Below are 23520 nucleotides of genomic sequence, written 5' to 3'. Positions count from 1 at the left end.
TGCAAGAACTGTTCATTTTCAAGAACTGAAGTCTGTTGACGTCATAAATCATATGGAATGATCGAAGGATCTTCCTTATCTTTCCTTTCCTATTTCAATTTGTACTAATATATAATATAGGGCGAGATTATAGTACCTATTAAAATACCAATATTTCATCATCTCTTGAAAATTTTATGTTCTGCCAAACTCGCTCATAGTGTTAAGAAACATATGTTTTATTTACTAGTTGGTATCTTATCTTAGGTGTTACATGTTTAATATTTATATAAGATTAGTCTGCGTCTTATTAAGAGATTAAATTTCGTCAGCACGTGCAGATAGGAAGTCAAATAATTAGGTAAAGCAATTTCTACATAGTGCGATTGAAATTTTCTTTCTCCAGTGGAAATGATTTTTCTCCGAGGGGATATTCCCCCCCCGGAACTACAACCTGAATTCATACCTGTTAAACATTCGTATAGTAAAATTGAACCGAAATTTGTTAAATACAGGATATTAGTACATAAACAATACGTTGTCTATAGCCGGATAACATCTGTAAATATTATTTATCTGTCTACCTAGCTACAATCATTGACAACATCTATTTCAACAAATTTTCATAAAATGGCAAACAAAAATATCTTAAATTAGAAAAAAAGTTCTAAACGCTATGTTCCTAACCCTGCTTATAACAAACGTTTTTTCTGCTCGTTAAAGCTACCAACCAAGTGTTGAAACGTATTCCGGGGGAGTTCGACTGCGGCTGTGCTAGTGCGTGCCTCGTAGCTGCTAGTGCTCCGAGAGGAAGAAGATTAAGTGGGCCCAGTGATACACCTACACTACACTTACACTTTCTGTTCCATTTACACGTACATACATTCCCTTCTTTTTATACTCTTTCTCTTTTCTATTTTCATTTTACACTTCCCACTTTCCTCTACTTTTTTGCCCTGTTCACGTTGGCTTTTCGCCCTATTTCCCTGTCTGAACTCCTTTCCCGACTCTGACTTTGCCTTTTTCCTGATTTTGACTTTTCCCCGCCTTATGTCAATTCTTCCCGATTGTGTCCTGTATCTTATTCTATTTTGTTTTTCAATCATAAATCGTCTGTTTGAGGTACACATTTGACCAATTTGCATTAGTAGCACATTTGCCTAGAAAGCTAGTGCACCTACCTATTTCACTGTTAATAGTCTTATGAAGAGAAGAGAAGAACGTATTCAGATTCGTGTCACTGCGTGGGAGTTGGTAAAAACCTCTCATTTTACACTTATCTCTCTATTCGTAGACACCCTTTGTTATGTAATACGCTTTTATTAATTTATTATACGATTAATACTTTTAATAACTACCCAACTGTCTTCGTTACCTGAAACATTAAACTGGAGAGGAAGAAGAAGACCTATTGTTTTAAAAAATCAATTATATACAGTACGTTATTAAAACCAGATTGTTTGTTTGATTGGAAGTATAAAGTTGCTTCTGAGAACGTTCTTGTACATCATTTCATTAACAGTGGCAGCATAAAATACAAGGGAAATATAAGAACAGGGTCAAATTCTTCTTAAATCTTAATTCATAATGGCTGGTGAGGAGTCTGTTAAGTTGGAATTGATGTGTAAAGAAGAAATTGATTATGACTTACCTCAGGAAGATCCACTCGAGGGGAAAGGGTGGACATACGAACTTATGACTGACAACAAAGAATTAATATTATCTACAACGGAAGGAGAGCAAACAATGGAGAAGGATGCAGGTATGTTTTCTTTGGATGCGAAACTAAGCGTTGGTACAGTGAAATCAGAATCTGCAGCACAAGTTCATCCTGCATTTGAAAGTAATACAGAAACGCTAAAAAAAAATAGTGATTCAAAAGACTTGCGCGTCGTACTCTAAGGACTCCCAACAGTTAACAGCAAAAAGTTCAAGTTCAGTTCGGCCAGAAAGGTAATGTTCAATTTTTCATATATTAATTGGCTCAGATTGATAATATGGTTCGAAAAGTTTATAGATTAAAAGCAATACTATATGATAAATATTTAGGTATAGGACATGTAAATTAATAATCATCAATTTGGAAACGGAATGGCACATATAGACCAACTGTGGCGTATACCAAATAATAATAATAATATCCGTAACATCCATACAAATTTTAAGTAGTTCTTATCTTGATGAAATAATGATTACTTTATTATTGATTACACATTTCTCAACATTTTTTGCATATATTTATAATATGGGTGCTCCACGATAGTGTTTTATTTATATAGAGGCTTTTGCAAAGAAAAAATCGGGAGAAAGAAATTTATCCCAAAATTTTGAAACTTTGCACTTAAAATGTGTTATACTGGAACAAAAACTATGGACGTTTGTGGTTTTACTCAGGATGTAGGTCGAATACAATACTCGATTCGTTAATAATTTGCATGTTATCCCCCAAAATTTCTCGTTTTTTCAAAAAAGCGTATATATTAACTGTACAAAAAGTTTCAATAAGTTACCTGACTTTCTAAAAAAAAACAAATCATATTCTATGGCCGTGTCCAAAAGATACAAGTGTGCATTCGAAGTACGCTTATTTCCGGAAATGACGTCACCTAGTGTGCGTCAAAAGGTTCAAGTTCACAAGTCTGCGAGTGCATAGTACGTAGTGTGCGAGGATGTACACTACGTTAGCACACTTGCGTACTTAAGATGGGAGTTCTTCGTCGTAGGAACAACAATAATGTCAAAGTGACTTAATAAAATTTTAAAGGACATATGTTTAATATTTTTGTTGAGGTGAATAAATTTGTGGGCTGATCTAATAATAGTTTACTTGATAAATATACAAGTTAGTGATTTTACAAGTGGGATATAAAAATGTTACGCAAATAACAAACGTATTTATGTTGTGTTCTTTGAGTATGCAATGGAATTTAAAATTGTATAGGGAAAGCAACCAAATAGTTTCTTTGATAATGCTATAAAGGCATTTGTGTTTAAATATTACGTGGTTTATGTAGCTTAATTGAAATAATTATTGACATATTATTGCCGAGCGAGCGTCAGCGAGTGAAGGCAGGTTAGATGCTCGCAGGAGGTGTTCTTTTCAGTCTTGGTTACGAATGGGTTCATTGAATGAAATGGCCAAAATAAAGACTTGCCTTCCTTTTTATTTATATAATCCTATTATGAATTGATTATGAACAAATAATTCCTTCCGTATATTTGAACAATGAGAGCCACTATATTGCATACTGTATTTTTTCATAAAACCGTCTCTTAATTTTCATAAAATTCTTATTAGATTGATAGTAGCTTTTTATGATTATATTTGGACGAGGGGGTTTGTTTCGTTACTGAGTAACCATTTTCGTAGTGGGAAGCATGTAGGAGAGACAGCGGGTATATTTCAAGAAAGATGTAGGGCGCCGAAAGCATAGTGAAGTGCACTCAGATGTTGAAGTGTAAACAATGTACAGAACTCATTTAAGCGGGCTTATAAGATAGTAATCTTATATTTTTAACATATTATTTTAATTAGGGTTATCCACCTTGAGTACACTTGATCCTTATAAATTGGTATTTCATAGTGACACAATAGCTTTTTCCTGTTAATTTTGGTCCTCATGTTCTTCAACTCCACCACTTCTTTCCTTGTCATCCTTGTAAGAGTTAACTTTTGGTGTAGATTAAGAACATGGAGGCACTATTTTGAAGATATACGGGTAAAATCTAAATATTCACAAAGAAAGAGTAGCATATAAGGAACTTCAACATTAGCACAATATGGTAGAGATAGTCTAATCAGTATGCCTGTAACTGAGCAATACAGTAGAACGGTGACAATTATAGTGTCATTGTTTTGTATCTACCGTACACAAAGGAATTATACTCAATATAAACTCTCTCCCAAAGTAGTTTTGAACCACATTATTGTAAATAGCGCTCTCCTCGGTACCTTCGGTGTCCTAACGCTTTTGCAAATTCCTACTTTCACCTGCAATAAAATTCCTAAGCTTCTTCGCAACAGTGTCATCAGCGCCCTAACCACCAGTGCTGCTTTTCTTCCGGGGGATTAATAAATATTCCCTCGCGCAAGCATGATTAATAAAATAGAACATCGCCAATAGTTTAGTGGTTTTTATGCTGATAAATATTTGCAGATACTGCAAAACTGAAGCTCTTGGCATACATGAAAGAAACTCTCCAGTCATTTTATGGTTACCCCATATTGTCAATCTGTGATATATTTATCTCTAATGTAACTGGAAAGTCATTCATCTAAAAAAAGAAAAAGGTAATTTTTTCTAGTACTTGAAATTCTCCCTTCTTTTGTTATCAATGTTCAACATTCCACCACGATGAGGCGCTGTAAACAAGTGTGGATCAAAAGCTAATTTGATGAAGTGTACACTATTTAGTGTGCACTCCATTTGTAGACTTCGAGTGTGCATCCTCGAAGTGTGCACTATGCGCTTTTGGACACGGCATATGTTTAAATCGGATCTTCATGAGTTCTTAGTAGATAAATGTTACTACTCGGTAAATGAGTTTTTTGAAGATAATGTATAAATGTTTTTTTTTTCTTTGTTAATTATATTATGATTGTATAAGCTTATAAAACTCATAGTTATGTATGTATTATTTTATCTAAGTTTTTTTCTATACCATATATGTAATTATTTTGTAATTTTGACAACTGTATGCGTGCTCGAGAATACTCTCATTTGTATGCAAAACAGGCAAATAAATAAATAAATAAATAAAATAAATAAATGGGTCTAGCCTCACTTTTCCGGAGGGCTTTGAAAGACATTAACAAAATACAAGAGAAAAAAGAATTTAACCAAGAATGGGTGTTGGTATGGACTTCTATTTCTTGTATGGACTTCTAGGTTATGGACTTCTATTTCTCCATACAGGTTCACTTTAAGTGCTTAGAGCACGTACACGATACAAGGATTATTGTACAAACGAAATGTGCTGGATGGCCGGTAAAAGAAAAAGTTGCTATGTAACTTAGAGAAGGTTCATGATGTTGGTACAACTGGATGCAAAGGGATGCGTTCAATAGTATAAAACGAGTCACCGAAGGTAAATATAGGCCTATAGGTAAACACGAGGATAGCACAAAATACACAGTATAGCGTAGACTTACATATCTTACGTGTTGAATATATATTTGTACGTTCCTATATATTTTATAGGTAACTTCCTGAAATACTTTCATTGGTTGCATTGCTTTATTGAAAAAAAACTATTTTTTTTTTCGTTTAAATCCTTTTCTGTTTGTTTGTTTAAACCAGGGTTTTTGGTTTAAATAATTTGCTCGAGGTATTTATATCACATATGGACACATTTATACATAAATAGATACCAAAGATACTTATGATTTCAAGAAATTCCTCTCGAGGGGTTTGTGTTCCTTCCCCCAAAAGAAAGGTCGGCATTTCGATGTACTTTATCAATAGTAAACATTATTAAAACGATGCAATATTTAGAATTTTCTTTGATTTCTATTGCATAGCAATAATAACAAATTATTAAAACTCACAAAAGAGACATTCATAAACCTATATACAAAAAAAGAAGTTACTTGTGTGGATTAATCTCCTTGAGTAACGAATGGGGAATATATTTCTGATTCTACTACGAACCATATACGGGAGTGAAACGTGATAACTCACAAATGTGTCTTCATAAAGATTTCAGGAACTAGTGTTGGGTAAATTCCCGGGAATATTCATGAAAAATGTGCATTTTTCGTGAACTTATGTACATCAAAAGGATTATTGCATTCTATTACTATATTCAGATTTCGAAGAAAAATTTATTTTTATATCACAGTATGTTATTACTTTTGTCCCCTGTTATGTGTTTTTGAGATTGGCGTTATGTGTTGTATACACTTTCTTTCGTGAAATAGAATTTGAGATCACTTCCCTACTCTCCACCCAGTCAGTCAAAGTTGGTACGGATCCCAACTCCCTTTAATCCTCAGTAGCGAGACGTCTTAGTATTTACTAGTTCGAAGATGATTAGAAAGTGCTCTAAAAATCTCAATAATGGGGGGAGACTTGTATCTTAGAGGTAGAGCTTGTACTGGAAATCGAAACCCAGATAACTCATGAAGACTGAACTGAATCCACATAGGGAGGGATAGAATGTCTAAATTAAAAGAGTTCACTTCAATCGTTAATTTTTATTTATAATAATAAGAAATAATAAATAAAAATGAAAATATAAAGAATCTTACAATTCGGATATTTGAAAATAAAACCTTAGATTATTACTACATGACATGTATAAGCACAACTCCTACATTACAAACCGGGTGCTAGAAGGTTATCACGCTATGCCGCGATTTATTGATAATAGTAATTTTGATAATTTGTACTCGCAACTTGCATTGGACAAACGGGGAAGTGGAAAATTGGTCTCATTTTCAAGTCGCAACTTAATGTCAATTTCCAACAAGTCTCAAAGTGCTCGTCCCATAACGGGGGGGGGGGGTCTTAGAAAAATAATCACATACCTGATCTTATAATGAGCGTCCGGAGCGAATGACCAATTTCACTAGTAGAATGCCGGAAACGAACAACCTGAGCTCGGCTTAGGGCCTCGCTTATATAGCGAGTTTGTCCCACGCATTTTCTGCTAGTTCTGACGTAGCTCGAGAGCTACGTCACGAGCCTTGACGAGCTTGGAGAAGCTTTTCACGCGCATGCACAATAGTGGCCAAGACTTCTAGTTTTCTATGATTTTCTTCATCACGCCGGGGCGGAAGTACCTATTTTACACTTACTAATACATCTTCATTTCACGTTTAGCTCCAAATACATAATGTTTTTATGTACTTATCGCTTGCATGATACATTTACAGCCGCGACCCAGCACTGTGATTTGGGTAAATCAAAACCAGGGTCATACCGCTATTACATGCGTGTGGGTTGGTGTCAGTGAGGCATCAGATTGCTAATACAATCAAAGCCTCACTTGACTCCGTTCTCCCTTTCTCTCTTTCTCTGCAACACACACAATTAGAAAACGCGGGTGTCGCACCCGATAATTTGAGTCCGGCTTAGGACTTCGACGCTTAACTGTGTAACACCCAGAGAAATCTTTAAAATGTATATTCTGAAATATGTTATTTTATTAATATTCTATTATATTTAGAGAGTGCGCTCTAATGGATATTTATTTACAATATGTCCTATGAAAGAAAATAAGTTTCACCAATTGTATTTTAAGTCCACATACTTTTAAACCACTAAAAAGTTTAAATTTTCATGTAAGTGGGTTTTTTAAACTAGACACTACTACTGATATTATAAACACATTAAATTTATACTACTACTGATAGTATATACGATATATAAACAGTTTTGTCAACATTTACGCAAATATGTATGTTCACAGTATTTGAATATACTTTCTTATCTTTACAATTTTGTATGTAACAATGTCACACACGACCTTTCCTCATGCCCATTTCTCGAAATTGCGTGCGTTAATTAACATGTAAGAGAAGTCCAACTACCTCTTCAGAATTTCAAGTTACAGAAGACACAGACCGACGTATATTACTAACGGTGGTTTAGAGTTTATTAATAGTACTTCGTCTCTATTTCTACATATTTCTACATTACCACATGGTTCCTTTTCACCTAAGTAAACATTATTTAAACAATACAATATTTACCAAATGATTCCTTTTCATCATTGTAAATTAGTCTTTGCTACTTTTGGCTATTGTTTAGCGTTGGAGGCCAGCTTTTGCACCTAGTTTTTTGCGACATTTTATTCCGATGCTGTTATTTTATGGTTTAATACGTTAAATTACGTTACGAGCATGAAATTCAGACAGCATTGGAGAACGAGCGTTAGCGAGTGAAGGCGGGTTAGAGCCCCGCATGTAACGTTGTTTTCTATCTTCGTTACCAACAGTTCACTTTCTTTTTTCACATCACTTCCACTTACCTTTACGCTTTGTATAAATCCCCTACTGCCGTAAAAAATGTTATCGATATTCTCTTGACTACTTGAATACCACTATCAACTAATTTCGTCCGTAAATCATCCTACTTTTTGCCAGTTTTGGCCACCCAATACTAAACAATTACCTTACTTTTTAGTGCAAATGTGAATTGAACCTAAAAAACCGTGTTATTAGCTATATGACGTACAGTCAAACAATTTTAAATTTTTTAATCTTCAAATTCTTGAGAACCTAGAAGTAAATTTTAATATATTAAAATAAAGGAATCAGTTGTGTGGTTCTTATAATTTTGAAGATAGAGTAAACAATGGAAATAAATTTTTTCCCGGAATTTATAGGCCAATGAACAACCCGGGAATATTCCCATTTTTTAAATTCCTTCCCGCCGGGAATATTCCCATTGCCCATCACTATTAGGAACACACACTTTTACGAACTTTTTCGTTTTTTGTTTAAACTAGTTTTTTAAGCTAGGGATGGTACCAAGACGGAGACGGACGTTTATACACCGAGACCAAAAGAATATATTAGGATTATAGGTTTTCAAGAATTTGAAGGTTAAAGAACTTAGAATTCTTTGACTGTACATTATATAGGTAATAACGCAATTTTTGTAGGTTCCATATCCATTTGCACTAAAAAGTAATGTATTTGTTTAGTATTGGGGGGCCAAAAGTAGCAAAAAGTAGGATAATTTAGAGAAGAAATTAGTTGATACTCGTATTCAAGTAGTCAAGAAAGTATCGAACACATTTTTTTTTTTTTTTTTTTTTTAGGGCAGTAGGGGATTTGTACAAACCGTAAAGGTAAGAGGAAGTGATGTGAGAGAAGAAAGTGAATTGTTGCTAACGAATATAGAAAGCAACGTTCCATGCGGGCTGTAACCCGCCTTCACTCGCTAAAGTTCGCTCTGCAATGCTGTCTGAATTTCATGCTCATAACGTAATTTAACGTATTAAACCATAAAATAACAGCATCGGAATAAAATATCGCAAAAAACTAGGTGCAAAAGTTGGCTCCCCAATGCTAAACAATAGCCAAAATAGCGAAGTACTAATTTACAAATGATGAAAAGGAATCATTGGTAAATATTGTATCGGTTTAATAATGTTTACTATTGACAAAATTGGTCGAAATACCTACTTTTCTTTTGGGGGAAGAATACAAACCCCTCGAGAGGAATTTCTTGAAATCATAAGTATCTTTGGTATCTGTTTTTGTATAAATGTGTCGGAGCCAAGGTGGACTCAATTCACTTTTATCACTGATATGGAAATTAAGTGCGGTTATTTTTTTAGCTTGGACTCATATAAAACATAGTGAACTAACTTGGACTAAATTAGTTCTTCTGTACTCTGCAGTACTTTGAAATTGTCCGTATGTAACTCTGTATAATGTTTCACGTGTGCTATTGTTTACCTTTTTGTCCTTCTGATATGACACTTGACAATTATATTAAGTAGTATTTAAAGATCAGAACAAAGTATTATTATCAGGCGTACTTTGTGAGAATTTGGCATGTGTATCACATTTTGGACAATTATACCCAGTTCCGAGTTCTAGAGGAAGGCAATTTTTCTCGGATGTAACACGAGAAGCGGTTTGGACTCCGCTTTAAGCTCATGTGACCTCTTCCAGCATAGAATGTGACCCTAGTGTTCTTTTGCAATGTTTTAATTGTGTTTTTCTTTCTCGACATATTTTTGGCTACTTGTTTAGGTAAATTCTGAAACTGATTTAATTTTTATATTTTACCATATGATCTTATCTAGAGATGCAAATGCCGGATTTTTTTGAATCGATGAACTTTTGCACATAAAAAGCGCCTTTTTTTTAAAAAAAACGTGAGTTTTGGAAATTTTGGGTTTTTCGTTTTCATAATTTTTGTGTTTGAATACCTTTTGTATAGTATACTCTAAAGTTAAATTAGATTCCATGAACGAAATACCATATTTCTTTCTGGGATTCACTATCATGATGGTTTTGGATCCCATGGTTTTTGAATTAAAGTAAACATAAAGTACGTAGTATTTGTTGGCAATAATAGAAGCTATTTAACTGTATTTTAACTTCTGAATTTCGACATTTTTTCTTCTTTAGATCATTTGTTTTTAGTCATCCGTGTTTCTCCTTTTAGAGCCTAGTACTCTAGCTTCTAGCACATAATTAAACTTATGTTTTTCAATATATCTTTCAAACCGTACTTCCACATTTCCGTTATACTGTAGCTGTGCAATGATTTAACAATAATCTTCCCGGACACATCCATGAATACCATTTGATAGAAATAATCAGTATCGGATTTAGAAAAATATATGGGAGGGGTTCTTCTGAATAATGTTTGTTTTTTTCTAAAAATTGCTAACTTTCATTTAAGAATAGCTTAAGTTTATGGGTGCAGGCATAACAATTACATTGTTTCGTTTGTATTATTCAGCTATAATCTTCCAGATACAACCTTGAAGACCATTTTATACTGATAATCAGTAGCAAAATTAAAAAAAGTATTTTGGGAGGGGCTTTTCTTATTAATGCTGTTTTTTTTTCTAAAAATTCCTTATTTTTTATTTAAGAAAAGTTTGAAGCTTATGAATAAAGGGAAAATTAATATTTAGCTTGTTTTAGAAATTCCGTAATTTCGGGGTAGAGATTTCACTCCAAAAGACATCCCCACCCTAACCCTCTTCGCAAATCCATCACTGCTGGTAATTAGTAATAAAAAAGTTTTAAGAATGATTAGAAAGGAAGTCGGCCAGGACTCACATTACAAGTAATATCTCTACATTCACAGATTAAATTAAGAAAAACTTTTGTTAAAATGGTCGAATGGGGGATTGAATCCCGGAGATCACGTTAGATTCGCGAAAGCTAACCCCTCACTCATGTTTGTTGGGCAGTTGTGCTTAACTTAAATATATTCTCTCTCTTTCTCTATTACCACAAAAGTTCTCCATTGACTTCTGTCTTCATCCAATTCAATCCAGTTTCTACTCTGCATTCCTATTTCTGCTAGATCCATCTTAATATTGTCCTCCCATCTGGGCCTAGACTTTCCTAATGGACGTTTCCCGATTGGATTTCCAGTTAAAGCTTTGACGGCGTTCCTACTTTCTTCCATTCTGGCTTCATGTCTTTCTCACCTGAGCCACCTAGACTTGATGACTCTAACGATGTTTGGTAAATCGTATTAATTATGTAGTTCCTCCTTATGAAGTTTCCACAATTCCCCAGTCCCGTTCCTCTTGGGTCCAGATATTCGTCTCAAAATTTTGTTCTCAAATGATTTGAGTCTGCATTCTTCCCTCAACGTAAGCGACCATATTGCACAACCAGAAAGCATAAGAGGCATGATTATCATTTTATATATTTTAAGCTTTAAATTCCTTGACAGAATTCGCGACGACAAAATATTTTGAACTGAATAATAACAAGAATTTCCTGATTTTAGTCGACATTTAATTTCTCTGTGGGTATGATTTTGGTCTGGTAATACTGATCCAAGATATTTGAAAGTATCCTCTGTGTCGAAAGTATTAATTGATATTTTAACGCATTCTTAATTTGCCGTATTACGATTCTCGTAAACTTCCTTGTATTTAGATTTCACTGTATTTACTCATGTCCCTGCAAGCGTTTAATAAGGGCTCTGCATTTCTTTTGATTGTTCTCCTATCAGATTTACATCATCAGCATCCACCATAACCTGGTGAATACCATTCAACTCTAGGTGCTGGTTCCTATCTTTTTTTTTTTTTTTATAGCGTAGTCCGAAACAAAGCTGAATAATAACGGCGATAATGCATATCCTTATTTCAGGCCAATCTCGACGTGGAAGCTCGTATTTCTCTACTCGAACTTAACTCTAGGATTCACTTAAACACTTAATAAATCTAGCTTTTTCGGTATTTTAAATTCTGTAAGATTGTTGTACAGTGTTTTCCTCCTAACCGAGTTCTAAGCCTTTCTAAAATCAATAAACAGTTGATGTACTGGGTAATATATTCCCATTTCTTTTCAAGTACTTGTCCAATGGTAAATATCTTGGCGATTTCGAGTAAATCCACACTGATGATCTCCAATAATTTCATCTGCGTATGGGCTAAATCTTCTTAATAGAATGTTAAGAGAAATGCTTCGATTATTATTACAATCTATTTTATCGTCTTGTGAATTGGAACAGTGATTGATTACTCTTTTTAAATGTATTCCATAATTTTTTTGGAGAAAAAAGTTTCCTAACGATGTCGTGATGGTAGTTATATGTTCTACAGCGTAGGAAACCATACGCTCGGATGAACCGTTTATTACGTATATGATCCATGAACAGAAAATTCGATACTTTCCCGATTCTGAACGAGCTTAAAGAACAGTCAGTACAGTACAGAATTTGGAGCTTTACCGATTTTGCAGATCCGAAGCACCTGAAAGGTGGTAACAGATTATTACATATGTGATCATCAGTATAAATATTGTTCGAAATATTCATACAATGTATATGAAAGTTAAAGCTTAACCGAAAAATTTCAAGAATGTGCAGAACCACCTGAAACAAAGCTCTTGATGTGCAGATTTTTCTCGTGTTTTTCTTTTATTTTGCCTCAAAAGGAGGGTGTGTGATATTTTGAAGTAAAAATACTACATACAATTTTGCTAGGTATTTGTGTATCATTGTTTTACTATTTATTGTATATAAGAGGTTGAAATATTATTACATATATTGGTTAATCCTTTGGAATTCGTAATGTAAATATGTTAAGAATTTTAAAAAATCTCTTTGAAGGTCATGGTTTATTTTTGAGGTTTCTTATTATTTTTTGCATGAACCACTAATTAAATGAGTTTTTTGTTGCAGAAAAGCGAAACCAAGTCTGCATTATCAGTTTAAAACTAAATTTTCAAAAAAGCCCAACATTTCTCAAGCAAAAAAGCGAAGCAGAAAAAAACGAGTTTTTTTTTCAAAAAAGCCGATTTTTTCCAAACCCTTGCATCTTTAATGTTATCTCGTGCCCCTTGATTAGTTTTTTTTCCAATACCAATTGTGTTCTCATTTTCACAAGGATGAGAAGGAGAAGCTGTGGTGCGCGCAGACATGATATCATTAGGAGGGCGCACTATCTCTGGCATTATTATATTCGCATTTTATGTTTAAGTGGCTGATCAACTGTAGTATATAAATTCCTATTAGAAAAATATCGTTGCACACCGTTTAATCGCTAAAAATTAAAATTTCAAAACCAGATAATATTATTCCGTTACACTCAATAAACCAGCTACGTCAAACATAAACTGAGGACCTTAGAAGTCAAGGGCAGTAACTGACTTTTGGAGTAAATTTATTTATGCCCAGGAAATGGATTCTCCATAGTGAAATATATAAACTGAAAGGAGAACCAAGACGCAACTCATTCATTGGTAGACCTTCGAGTGGACTGCGATGTGGTTCTTCGAGTTTGCATATTGTGCTGCGGAGAATACTTCTCAGAATATAAATAATCCTTATTGGAAAAGTCATGTATAACTTAGATCCCTTTTATTATGTGGGCCTCAATTGAGCTGTCTGAAAACAGTGCACTAAATGCACTTTCGAACTCAGTAAGGAGAATGAACTATGTGGATTTTAAAGATTTGTGACAAACTAGTACTTTTTGAAGCAGTGGTAGATAAATTCACCTGAAAATGTGATGTAAAAATGTGGCACTTCTCATTTTTGTGGTAACTGATATTCTGAGCTTTGCTCGTGCTTGTTGACAGCTCGAAAATGCAGTTATGAGAGTTCACTTTGGTTTCAGACAGCTTAACTACTGTTGATAAAATGCCACTGTTTGCGTGACAAGAAACAGGGACATTCTTACCTTTCAGAAATCTTTTCATTTGTGCACTATCATGACAGAGTTTGTTAATTATGACACATTTATTCACTTTATTTTGTATATCTCTTTTATACTGCATTAACAGAAACGATTCAAAATTATCTTGACCGAGATTCGCCCTTAATCTAGATTTAATAATCTTGAGTTTGGAAAACGCTCGTTCACAACTTACTTGTGTATGGGTGGACGTATGGAGGAATTTGTACACTTTAAAGAGCTATGTATAACATAAAGCATACATGCGATATTCATATATAATTTTGAACGTATACGTGAGGCAAGACGTGCAACCTTTCTTTATTTTCTACAACGCTGGTTCAATATCCTGTCACCATGTTTCCTCTTCATACTCACTACTTAATTATTCACTATCCTATTCACTCACAGCATCTCCGTGCGATGTCTTGGAAGAAACTTCTACAAATAATTTTAGTTTTTGGTACGTTTCCCTTTATCTATACTGGAGCTGACAGATTTTGTTCATTGCATTTATTGGTAGTTCGTCTTTTAAATCCAAAATCAGCCTTGGATCGAAACACACTAACTCGTGATAAAGATTTTCTAGTTTCGAAAACGAGTTAGTCTTATTCTGATTGAATCTATGAAGGATATCATTGAAAACACTGAATCTGAAATTTTCCTCTTCTCTATTCCCAATGATTTCATGAGATGCCAATTCAAATCACATGGTTACATTCTATTGAAAGAAGATTTTTGCACTATCGCAAGGTGGGCACAGTTGATATGGGTGATCACAGCGAAACGCATACGTCCTCCTGGTGTCTTCGGCACCACCAACTACCGCTCCGCGCGAAACCCAATCTCTTACGCACCTCGTGGCTTACAACGACATTCCTTTTGCTAAACCACTGTTACCTTATTGTCAGATCCTGATGTGAAATGACCAAAAGGGAATTTCTCTGTGATGAACAACGCAGTTTCTGAACTGGAGCGCACTAACGGATGCAACATCGCTTTTTCATTATTTTGTCCAAGCACTGTGGGAATCGTCAAACAATTTAAATGAGATTTTTATTTCGTGGTTATGCAATAAAGAATTTGTTAAACAATTCGTGTATAATTTAAGTCAGTGTGATGTAAAAAATCACGAAATATGAAAACTGTACGCGAGGTGGCAATAATAATTATCATGACATTGCATCATATGTTTCGTGTACTACTTCACTAGTGCAATCATTAGCGAACGAACTGACACCAGCGGAACTATTTTAAAACAAGCAAACGAAACGAAGTAAATAGTTTATACGCAGTCAGGAAGGTCTGGAGAAATGGTAACTGTATTAGCATCAATAAAACTGTATTTAAGCGCAGAATCCAACTTTAACTAACTCGAAACCACAAACTTAATGAAAAGTCCTAATTATTTTACCTTTCTTCAGACACTATTACGTTTTGACCTTGAATCTCAAGATGAAACCATTCCTGTCAGGAATCTTATAAACACACAAAACTTGAAAGCAACCTAATGTTGGTAACTACTCTTTACAGCTCTTAAACGGTACAATTTCTAAACTATTCTTCTTAACTTCTTCTTCCAAAACAAAACGCAGTGAACGCAGCGAATTATTAGCTGTTCCACAATATTCTACCAGGTTTGGAAATTTGGGGAAAGAGGTACCGTACTAATTCATCAAAATTGACAGAAGGCCATTTTATAAATTTTACGTTTGAAAATACTTGTTCCATCGAATATTTCTGATTAAAGCCTACACATTCTGGATAACATTGATACTAACTTCAAATGTGCAGAATGTCGCTAGAAAACCAAATATCTAAACATGTAGAAATTTGGGCCTGAAATCCAAATTAAATATTGAATATATTACAATCACAAAAATAGAAAAAAAAATGAAATGAAATCTTTGAGTTTTACGTTCGACGCTTCACGAAAATAGATTAGACACATACATAGATTATTTATCTCTGTCGTTTCAAACTTCAGAAAAACGATCATGTGACACTTCACTATATTTGACCCATAAGCTGTTGCTTGTAGGGAGCGTAGGCCGTTAGGTTGGTCCAACGCTGCTTCTTCCGGCGTTTGATATACCATGCAGTAACATGGTTAGTCATATTCGATATTTAATCTTTTAGTATAATAATTAAAGGAACCATGATTTTTAACAATTTCCATGTTTTCTTTGTTTAATTATCTTTTCCCTTTAGTACTTTTAGTTGTCCGAGTGTATTATTCCAATTAGTGCTTTTTGCTTAACTTTTATCATGTTATGCGTTTTCTTTCGATGATTGCGTTTAGCTACGTTACTAATCGTAATATTTCCACATATTTCAGAAATATTTGCTAATTACTTCTTTTTAACCCAATTTTGTATCACTTGTAGTCAGCCAATCACTAAAGTTTTTGGAGGTTGTCCTTCTAAGAGATAGTACTTCCGTCCTCCAGTTGAATTGTTTCAGTGTATGTCTTATAGCTGGACACCGAGCATGATGACACTTACATGCCCCAAGACATGATATGCCACGTTATTTCTCCAACTGGAGCAAAAAAGAATGAATATTTCGGCATTGCTTGCAGAACCACTAGATAGAAAGGATAAATTGCATCACGTTGAGTTCTAAGAGATGAAAATAAATGCAGTGAAAATGAATATAATAACATTCATCATGCACAGACAAAGAAAGCATGGACAGAACAACGAAATTTAAAGTCATAAGCATAAACAATCTGCGTTTCCCTCCAGCCCCATGTTTCTGTCTTGGGTTTTCTCTACCCTTATGGAATAAATCTCTTTCAGTAGCAATAGCTACATAATTTGCAATGCTTAATTCCCTCAAAAACAAACTCTAATACCAGACTTTGAATCGAACGCAGAACATTTCGAATGAGTCTCACACGCTGTTCCCGTAGGTGCAAAATCTAAGGTGTGTGTTTAAATAAGCCATGAAACTCCACACTGCCATAAAGTTGCCCCAGTTCCATCGGAAATTTGAATTGTATTTACGGTCTTTAAACGTCTATAGGTTGACATTTGGCTTCAGAGAAAAGCATTCGATCTGTAGATCAAGATTAGGTAAAACTTAATCCACAATCTGCACAAATTAGTGTTGTAGCTATATATATGTAAAACTAATCGAGGATTTGTATTGAGAAAACCTAAAATATCCGAGCTGGAAGCATTTAAAATGTGGTATGGCCCACAATACTGGACCCTAATGAAAGACGATAGATCATGAAAGTAATAGCAGAAAGAAGAATCAGCGTGCTTGGCTATCTTATTCGGCACTCCGATTGGATAGGGAAAGGTAATAGGAATAGCATAAAGAGGAAGACTAAGGATTCAATGACACACAAAAACGGACACAAACGCACACACATACAGCAAATTTTGAGACGATACATAAATATACACATAATCACACGCAAAAATTTAAACTCTGCAAATAGTCCTTCCGCACTAAAAACAATAAGGTATATATACAGTACAATTGAAATATTTACATAAATATTACTAAATATTTTCGACGGATATACGCAAAGTAACGAGGCAATAGATCGCTTTCTCTAGAACAGTAAAGTGGCTCTTCAGCGGTCGTTGACGTTTGGCAACAAAGGTTGACATCCTCTCACTGGGGGTGGATGAGTTATTGTGTTGCTTACTCCTCCTCTTGAGATCCTCGTACCTATGACCAATGAATCGAACTGTGGAATCCCCAAATGAATAGAAGAAAAGATACAATTTCACTGTTCTTAGTCGTATGGAATCGCATCATCAATTCCAATACTTGAAAGCAACGCTAACGGTAAGTTTATTACTCTCATAGCGCTAAATGAAATTCATACGGCAAAATCTTCATAAGACAGCAATTCTCATGATAAGCATGCCACGAGGGAATACACTCAAAGGGAAAATTCGTTTGTTGGGTTTTTAGTCGTCTTTACCCAACAGCGAGACTATATAGAGAATGGGTTTACAGGTTATAGTGCAATCCGCGGGCCGGACTCGGGCCTACAAAGGATATATCACTTCGGGCCCGGGCCGGGCCGTAAATTTTTAAATATACAATAATATTTCTCGGGCCTTTTGGGGCCTAACTTTGTAAATGTACTGTACAACAATATTTATTGGACGTTTGGACCATTCTTTCTTAACAACTTTTAAAGCAGAACTGCAATATTAAACTTCTAATTGCTGCAAATAAAAAAATACAATCTTGAGTAAATTATAAAGTTTATGTAATTCGGGCTCATTTGATTGCCACATGAGCTTGGGCCTAAATGCTAAAACATATTTTGGACTCGGATCAGACCTCACATTATAAACTCACGAGCCGGGCCCTGGCTAAAAATTCCGGCCCGTGCAGACATCTATCACGTGCACCGAAGACGAGTGCTCTGAAATAACAAGGGTTCCCTTAGATAAGTTACGTTTTTATTACGTGTGAGTTTATTTTCTTATTTAAAAATGGCAGAGTTACGAAATGACTTTTTCTTTCACTCAACCATTTCCACAATTTTTATTTATTTTGTAAATTCATTCTCAAAGTGAACAATGATTTTTCACCAAGGCGGAATGGACACATAAAGAGAAACAAGAGAACACGTTACAGATGTCAAACTATATAAAGAGAAAAAGAAAAAATAATTAGAGAAATACATCTCTTTCATATATAAAGTTTGTGCTGTGAAACATCGCACATCGTTGACTTCAGTAAGAATCTTGATTTGAAGACGTCCGAATCAAAAAGCACTTTAGCGTCAGACAAGACTTTTCAAGAGTAGAAAAAAAAAGCTACAAGTGAAATCAATGCTTTCTTATGTAAACGCGATAGTGTAGACTCGTTTTTCGAAATGAAAGAACATTTTCATAACAAAAAGGACTTGATAAAAATAATAAGACTTGAACAGCAAGGTGGTATTTCCTTTGAAGAGGGTATTAGCCAATAAGTATCTCTAAGAAATTTAAATTTAGAAAATAGGTAAGTAGGTTTATTAGATTTGAGTTACTTTGTATAGAATGATAAGAGCGTGAATACGAAGACACTATTCTTGCTGTGGATAACAGTAGTTCTCGTAGCAAAATGTTTCTTTATAAAATGCGAAAAGTTCTGCAGAATAATAACACGAACATTCTCACGACAAAATCCCTTATCTGCTGAAAACCTGAAATACGTGAAAAAAGGAAAAAAAAAACGCATGGAAAGCAAGATGCCTACTAATAATAAAACTATAAATGGAGTAAAAATCAATTTTTCGTTGCTCAGTTGGTATAGAAGGCTCCCGTTGCTCCGCTGGTACAGCGGGCTCCCCGAGTGGTCGCGGGATCGACTCCCACCGGGAGCTCACTTTGAATGGAGTGGTTCGGATCCCACTTCCAACTAAAGGTCCATGTTTCTATATAGCACCGCTGTTGAAAAAGGACGTAAAACCTTTAACAATTTCACATTTTAGCTGGTATAGCATTGGCTTAGCGCTCGGAAGATCATGGAACTAAATCACGCCCCAGGACATCATCCATGAGGTTTCACTCACTCAGTCAATGGTTTATCTTGTGTCATTCATTCTGCATCTTTGAAACCACATATGCCTCCGAAAAGTTAAATAATTTTAACTTCTCCGTCGTAATTTGAAACGACGCGGAGAATAAGTGCTCTAAATTTGTCTGAGCTCTTAGTATTTAAGAATGTGCTGAACGAAAATTCAACCAGATGTTTTCCTCAGTAGTGGATATTGAGACAATCATGTTTGTCAACAGACGGAGATGCAAAGCATTGTGTTAAAAAGAAAAAGAAGAGCCAAAAAATTATAAGAAACACATTTCCTTCAGCGTTCTATTTTCTGCAAAATTTGTTTTCTAACAAGCTTAGTACGCGAAGGCTATTGTTGAGCAGATTTACTAAATATAAAGTAATTGTACAGACTTGTACAAATTTCGAAAGAGCAGGTCTGCTGACACCCATGTAAATGGAATCGACAACACTGAGCAGCTTAAAGAGATTTCTGCCATGCCATTTTGATTTTCTCTTTGTCCGTTATTGAAGCCCGTTTTCTAGTATTTATAGTTGAGTATAAAGAAACATAATATTAATTTTGTAATTGAAATTTTTTAAAACGCACTAATTAATTACAAGATAGTTAACAATTAATAACTGAAGTTTTTTTCTTTTCGACCCAAGGAAGGAAATTCAAAACTCCAACCCTGCAGGAAACGATTAATTGCTTTTAATGTATACGGTAAAATAATTTGCAAAGCTTCATTTACCAATAATCACGCTATATTTTATTTTACTTCCTTGATCCCCTAAAAGTTCTATTAATTCAATTAAATATTAAGTGACTGTGGTAACTGATGATTTGTAAATTATTTTATCCTATAGAGGAAGAATACCTTAGTCATTATTTGCAGGGTTGGTTGGTTGAGTTAGCTTCGTTGGGATTCAAAGTAAAAAGTTAAATTATTAACTAATTATTAATTATCTTGCAATTACTTAGCATATTTAAAAAATCAATTACAAAAATCATAATATTATGCAACTTCTTATTTGCAACTATAAATACTAGAAAATATGTTTTAATTACGGAAAAGAAAAAAGAAAGATGGCAAAGCAACAATCCCGTTAATTTACATATTTATTATTTTCAATAATAGAAGGTTAATCAATAATATCCTTAATCTATTTAGAAATTGTTGTGACACAAACATATAAGTTTTCGAAAACTCATGTGATAACTGACAGCAAACGTAAGATGACTTGGAAGAAAAGTTGCTAACTTGGATACGCTGTCGTTAAAAAGCGCTGGGGTCTTCAGCGAGTTCTCTGCCAGTAGCAGACGAAAACCGAAGTGCTCGGTTCAAAGGGTGGTCACAAGAATAGATTTGGTCAAATATCTTCACACTTCGCTTTCTTTCTTTTGACTGCGTAGATAATTTCTGTGCCCGGAATGTGGTCTTTGCGGGGTTATGCCGTGTATACTACGGATATTTTTTGCTTACTACTGTAATTTATGACATCTTGATTAAATTTTGCCTTTTTGAACGGCAAATAAAATGGACAAACCAATACTTGCAAAGTTGACTTGGTGGTCAGATGGCTAAAGTGTTGACGTCTGGAATAAAAGGTCGCGGGTTCAAGTCACATCAGGTGAAACATTTTTCTTTCTAAACATGTCTCTATATGTATATTATTATTTGTTTTCCTGCATTTCTTGTATGTTATCTTAGATTATGTGTTCATAGATTAGGGCAGGTTAAATCAGATTCCATTATATATGATTACACTTTTGTATCTTTTCTTCAAAATGGATTTCTGTGTGTTCATATTTATTAATAATTATTTGTTTATTGCAAATTTAATGGTCGTGGATTAGCAGTGTATAGGTAAGGATGTGTTCGCAAAAAATACAGAACGATGCCATAGCACATTTTCTTTTACATCAATGTTTTATTTTTATTTTACTCAGAAAGTCACTGCCAGTGTGTGCTATGCAGCTAAACCTTTTACTCAGTGTTGGTGCTGAAGCCTCAGTTTTCTGAAAATAATCGCTCTGTCAAATCACGTATTTGACCACTCATTATGTGTCAGCACCTCTTTAAAAGTGTCCTATTGATTTTTATCCTGATATAAAAGAAATTATGTGTGTTAAAATTGTATTCGTTTTATTTGTACACACACACTTTTACACTACATTTTAGAACAGGCATACCAAATCTGGTTTCGAATCTGGCGTAATATGACGACTAATTTTTTGAACTGTATATGTAAATCTCAATGGTGTGCTATTGTTCATAACGTACATAAGTACAAACGCAGGTTTTTAGACTAGAACTATGCTGTGTGTAAGTGACGGCAGTCCTCTAGAACGGATTTGCTCCTCCGTCCGTCTGTGAACAGGTATCAGAGCAAAATAGTTAAAAAAATATTGAGAAACGTTTTGTTGCAATTGATTCAGCCTTCACCGAATAGGTTCCAACTTCTTACTTAACTCTCTATTGAAACCTGAATTGATTTAATTTAACCATTTCCAACTTCAACGTTTATTGCTATAGAATGAATATTGTAATATAGCGAGAAGTATTTATTTCCAATACTTCTCAGCGTCTTAACACAACTTTCACGACTATCCAATGTACCTTACCAACACCGAAGATAGTTCAAATTTACTAATCCATCCAGTTCCGAAAGTGATTTCCATATTGAATAAAGGAGTAAACGCTTTAATGATGCTGCTTTTTTTTTAAATATTTCTTCGTTCCTCGAATAGATTCAATTTCGCCCTTTTAACACTATACTCTAATGGAAATTTCTTCAGACTAGCAATTAGTTTGAGACTTAAGTAACAAAACCAGAGAACGAAACCTTAACTGATAACGAGAAGTGATTATTTACAAATGATCCTCTGTCTATACACAAGACATAATCACTGTCTGAAACGCTCTGCCAAAATGGGCACTTTTTCAAATTCTCTACTATTGCAGTTTCAATACCAGTTTCGACGTTTATTACCGTAGAACGATAACGGAGACAGAGAAGGAGAAGCGGTTTGCTGCCAAGAATTGAGCGTCTCAAAACAACATACCGTTACTATGCTGCATATTACTAGTACTTCTGGTTTCAAAATGTATTTGTGAATAATGAACACTGTTAAAGGTATCATGAAGCGACATTTTGCATTGGATGACCATCTTCTGTATCAGAATCTTGTTCAAACCATGCCTGGTTAATACTAGCCACTTCGGTTTGAACCTTTATCACCAGAGAACGAAAACAGGAAGAAGACTTCTTTCAACAGACAATTGAGAGTCAAACATAAGATGACTTTTGTCAACGCTCTACCAAAACTGGAAATGGCTTAAATTTAGTGTAAATTTAGATTTCAATACCTTCTTCTATATGGCAATAGTGGTAAGAGTTATGGAGATGCAATTTTACAATCAACTCAGCATTCTAAGATAAGGTTGCACATTTTCCGCTAACCCGTATTCAAATAGAGCGATTGAAAATAACCATTTCTGGGTTTACATTTGTTGTCATAGAACGGAAACCGTAACAGACATTTACAAACAGTTTGTACAACCGATTCAGGGTCCCGAGTGAATATAGCACAAGCCACAACACTTTACCAAAATCGGAAGTTGTTGAAATTTTCTAATCATTTAATTTCAATACTGTTTTCTGTAGAATGTTTGTTTTTATTTGAGTTAACTCTGATATCGTATATACAAATAATTTTACAAATTGACATTAAAAGCGAATTATGTGCTCTTATTTTTAGAATAGAGACATATGGAATCACCTTGTGAGTTGTCGGTTACATATTCCTACAACTATCATGTAATGGACAGAAATATGAGCTTCAAAGAATGATTTCATTTTTTGTTGTTACTTATTAATTACCTTCACTTCCTTATTTATTGAATTTGTTACAGGCGCTATAGCGACTTTGATCTTCACAGAGAAGCGAATGCCTTTACTGCTTTAAGAGGAATCTTTTCTTATTCCGATGAGAAATTTCCAAACCAGTCTGGTAATGGATTTAATCGATTACCTTTCTCAAGACATATGCTAACACATAAAAGGGAAAATCATCTCACGTACGGAAAGATTAATAAACGCTATAGTCAAAGATCAACATTGTCAAGGGAAAAATCAGTACATACAGGTGAGGAATCCCAAATCTGCGGAGAGTGTGGAATGTTA

General features: G+C 34.5%; 1 protein-coding gene across 4 annotated transcripts; it reads left to right on the top strand.

The window, feature by feature from the left end:
- Positions 1–781: 781 nt before the first annotated feature.
- Positions 782–23387, top strand: LOC145690929 (uncharacterized). Of its 4 annotated transcripts, none has more exons than XR_014132305.1 (3): positions 783–1741; positions 4896–5067; positions 23250–23387. XR_014132305.1 is itself a non-coding variant. In XM_081766376.1 (2 exons), the coding sequence occupies exons 1-2, from the start codon at positions 1567–1569 to the stop codon at positions 23300–23302; spliced, it is 228 nt and encodes a 75-aa protein (XP_081622502.1). In that variant the 5' UTR covers positions 782–1566; the 3' UTR covers positions 23303–23387. The 4 variants fall into 4 exon arrangements, 1 of the variants encoding a protein (XP_081622502.1); XR_014132303.1 differs by having other exon boundaries at positions 785–1932; XM_081766376.1 differs by lacking the exon at positions 4896–5067 and having other exon boundaries at positions 782–1741.
- The last annotated feature ends 133 nt before the right edge of the window (positions 23388–23520 follow it).

This window comes from Thermobia domestica, chromosome 7, assembly GCF_964235325.1.
Source record: "Thermobia domestica chromosome 7, izTheDome1.hap1.1, whole genome shotgun sequence".
NCBI lineage: Eukaryota > Metazoa > Arthropoda > Insecta > Zygentoma > Lepismatidae > Thermobia > Thermobia domestica.
Note: the sequence above shows the minus strand (reverse complement) of the source record. Positions and strands in the feature narration are given on the sequence as shown.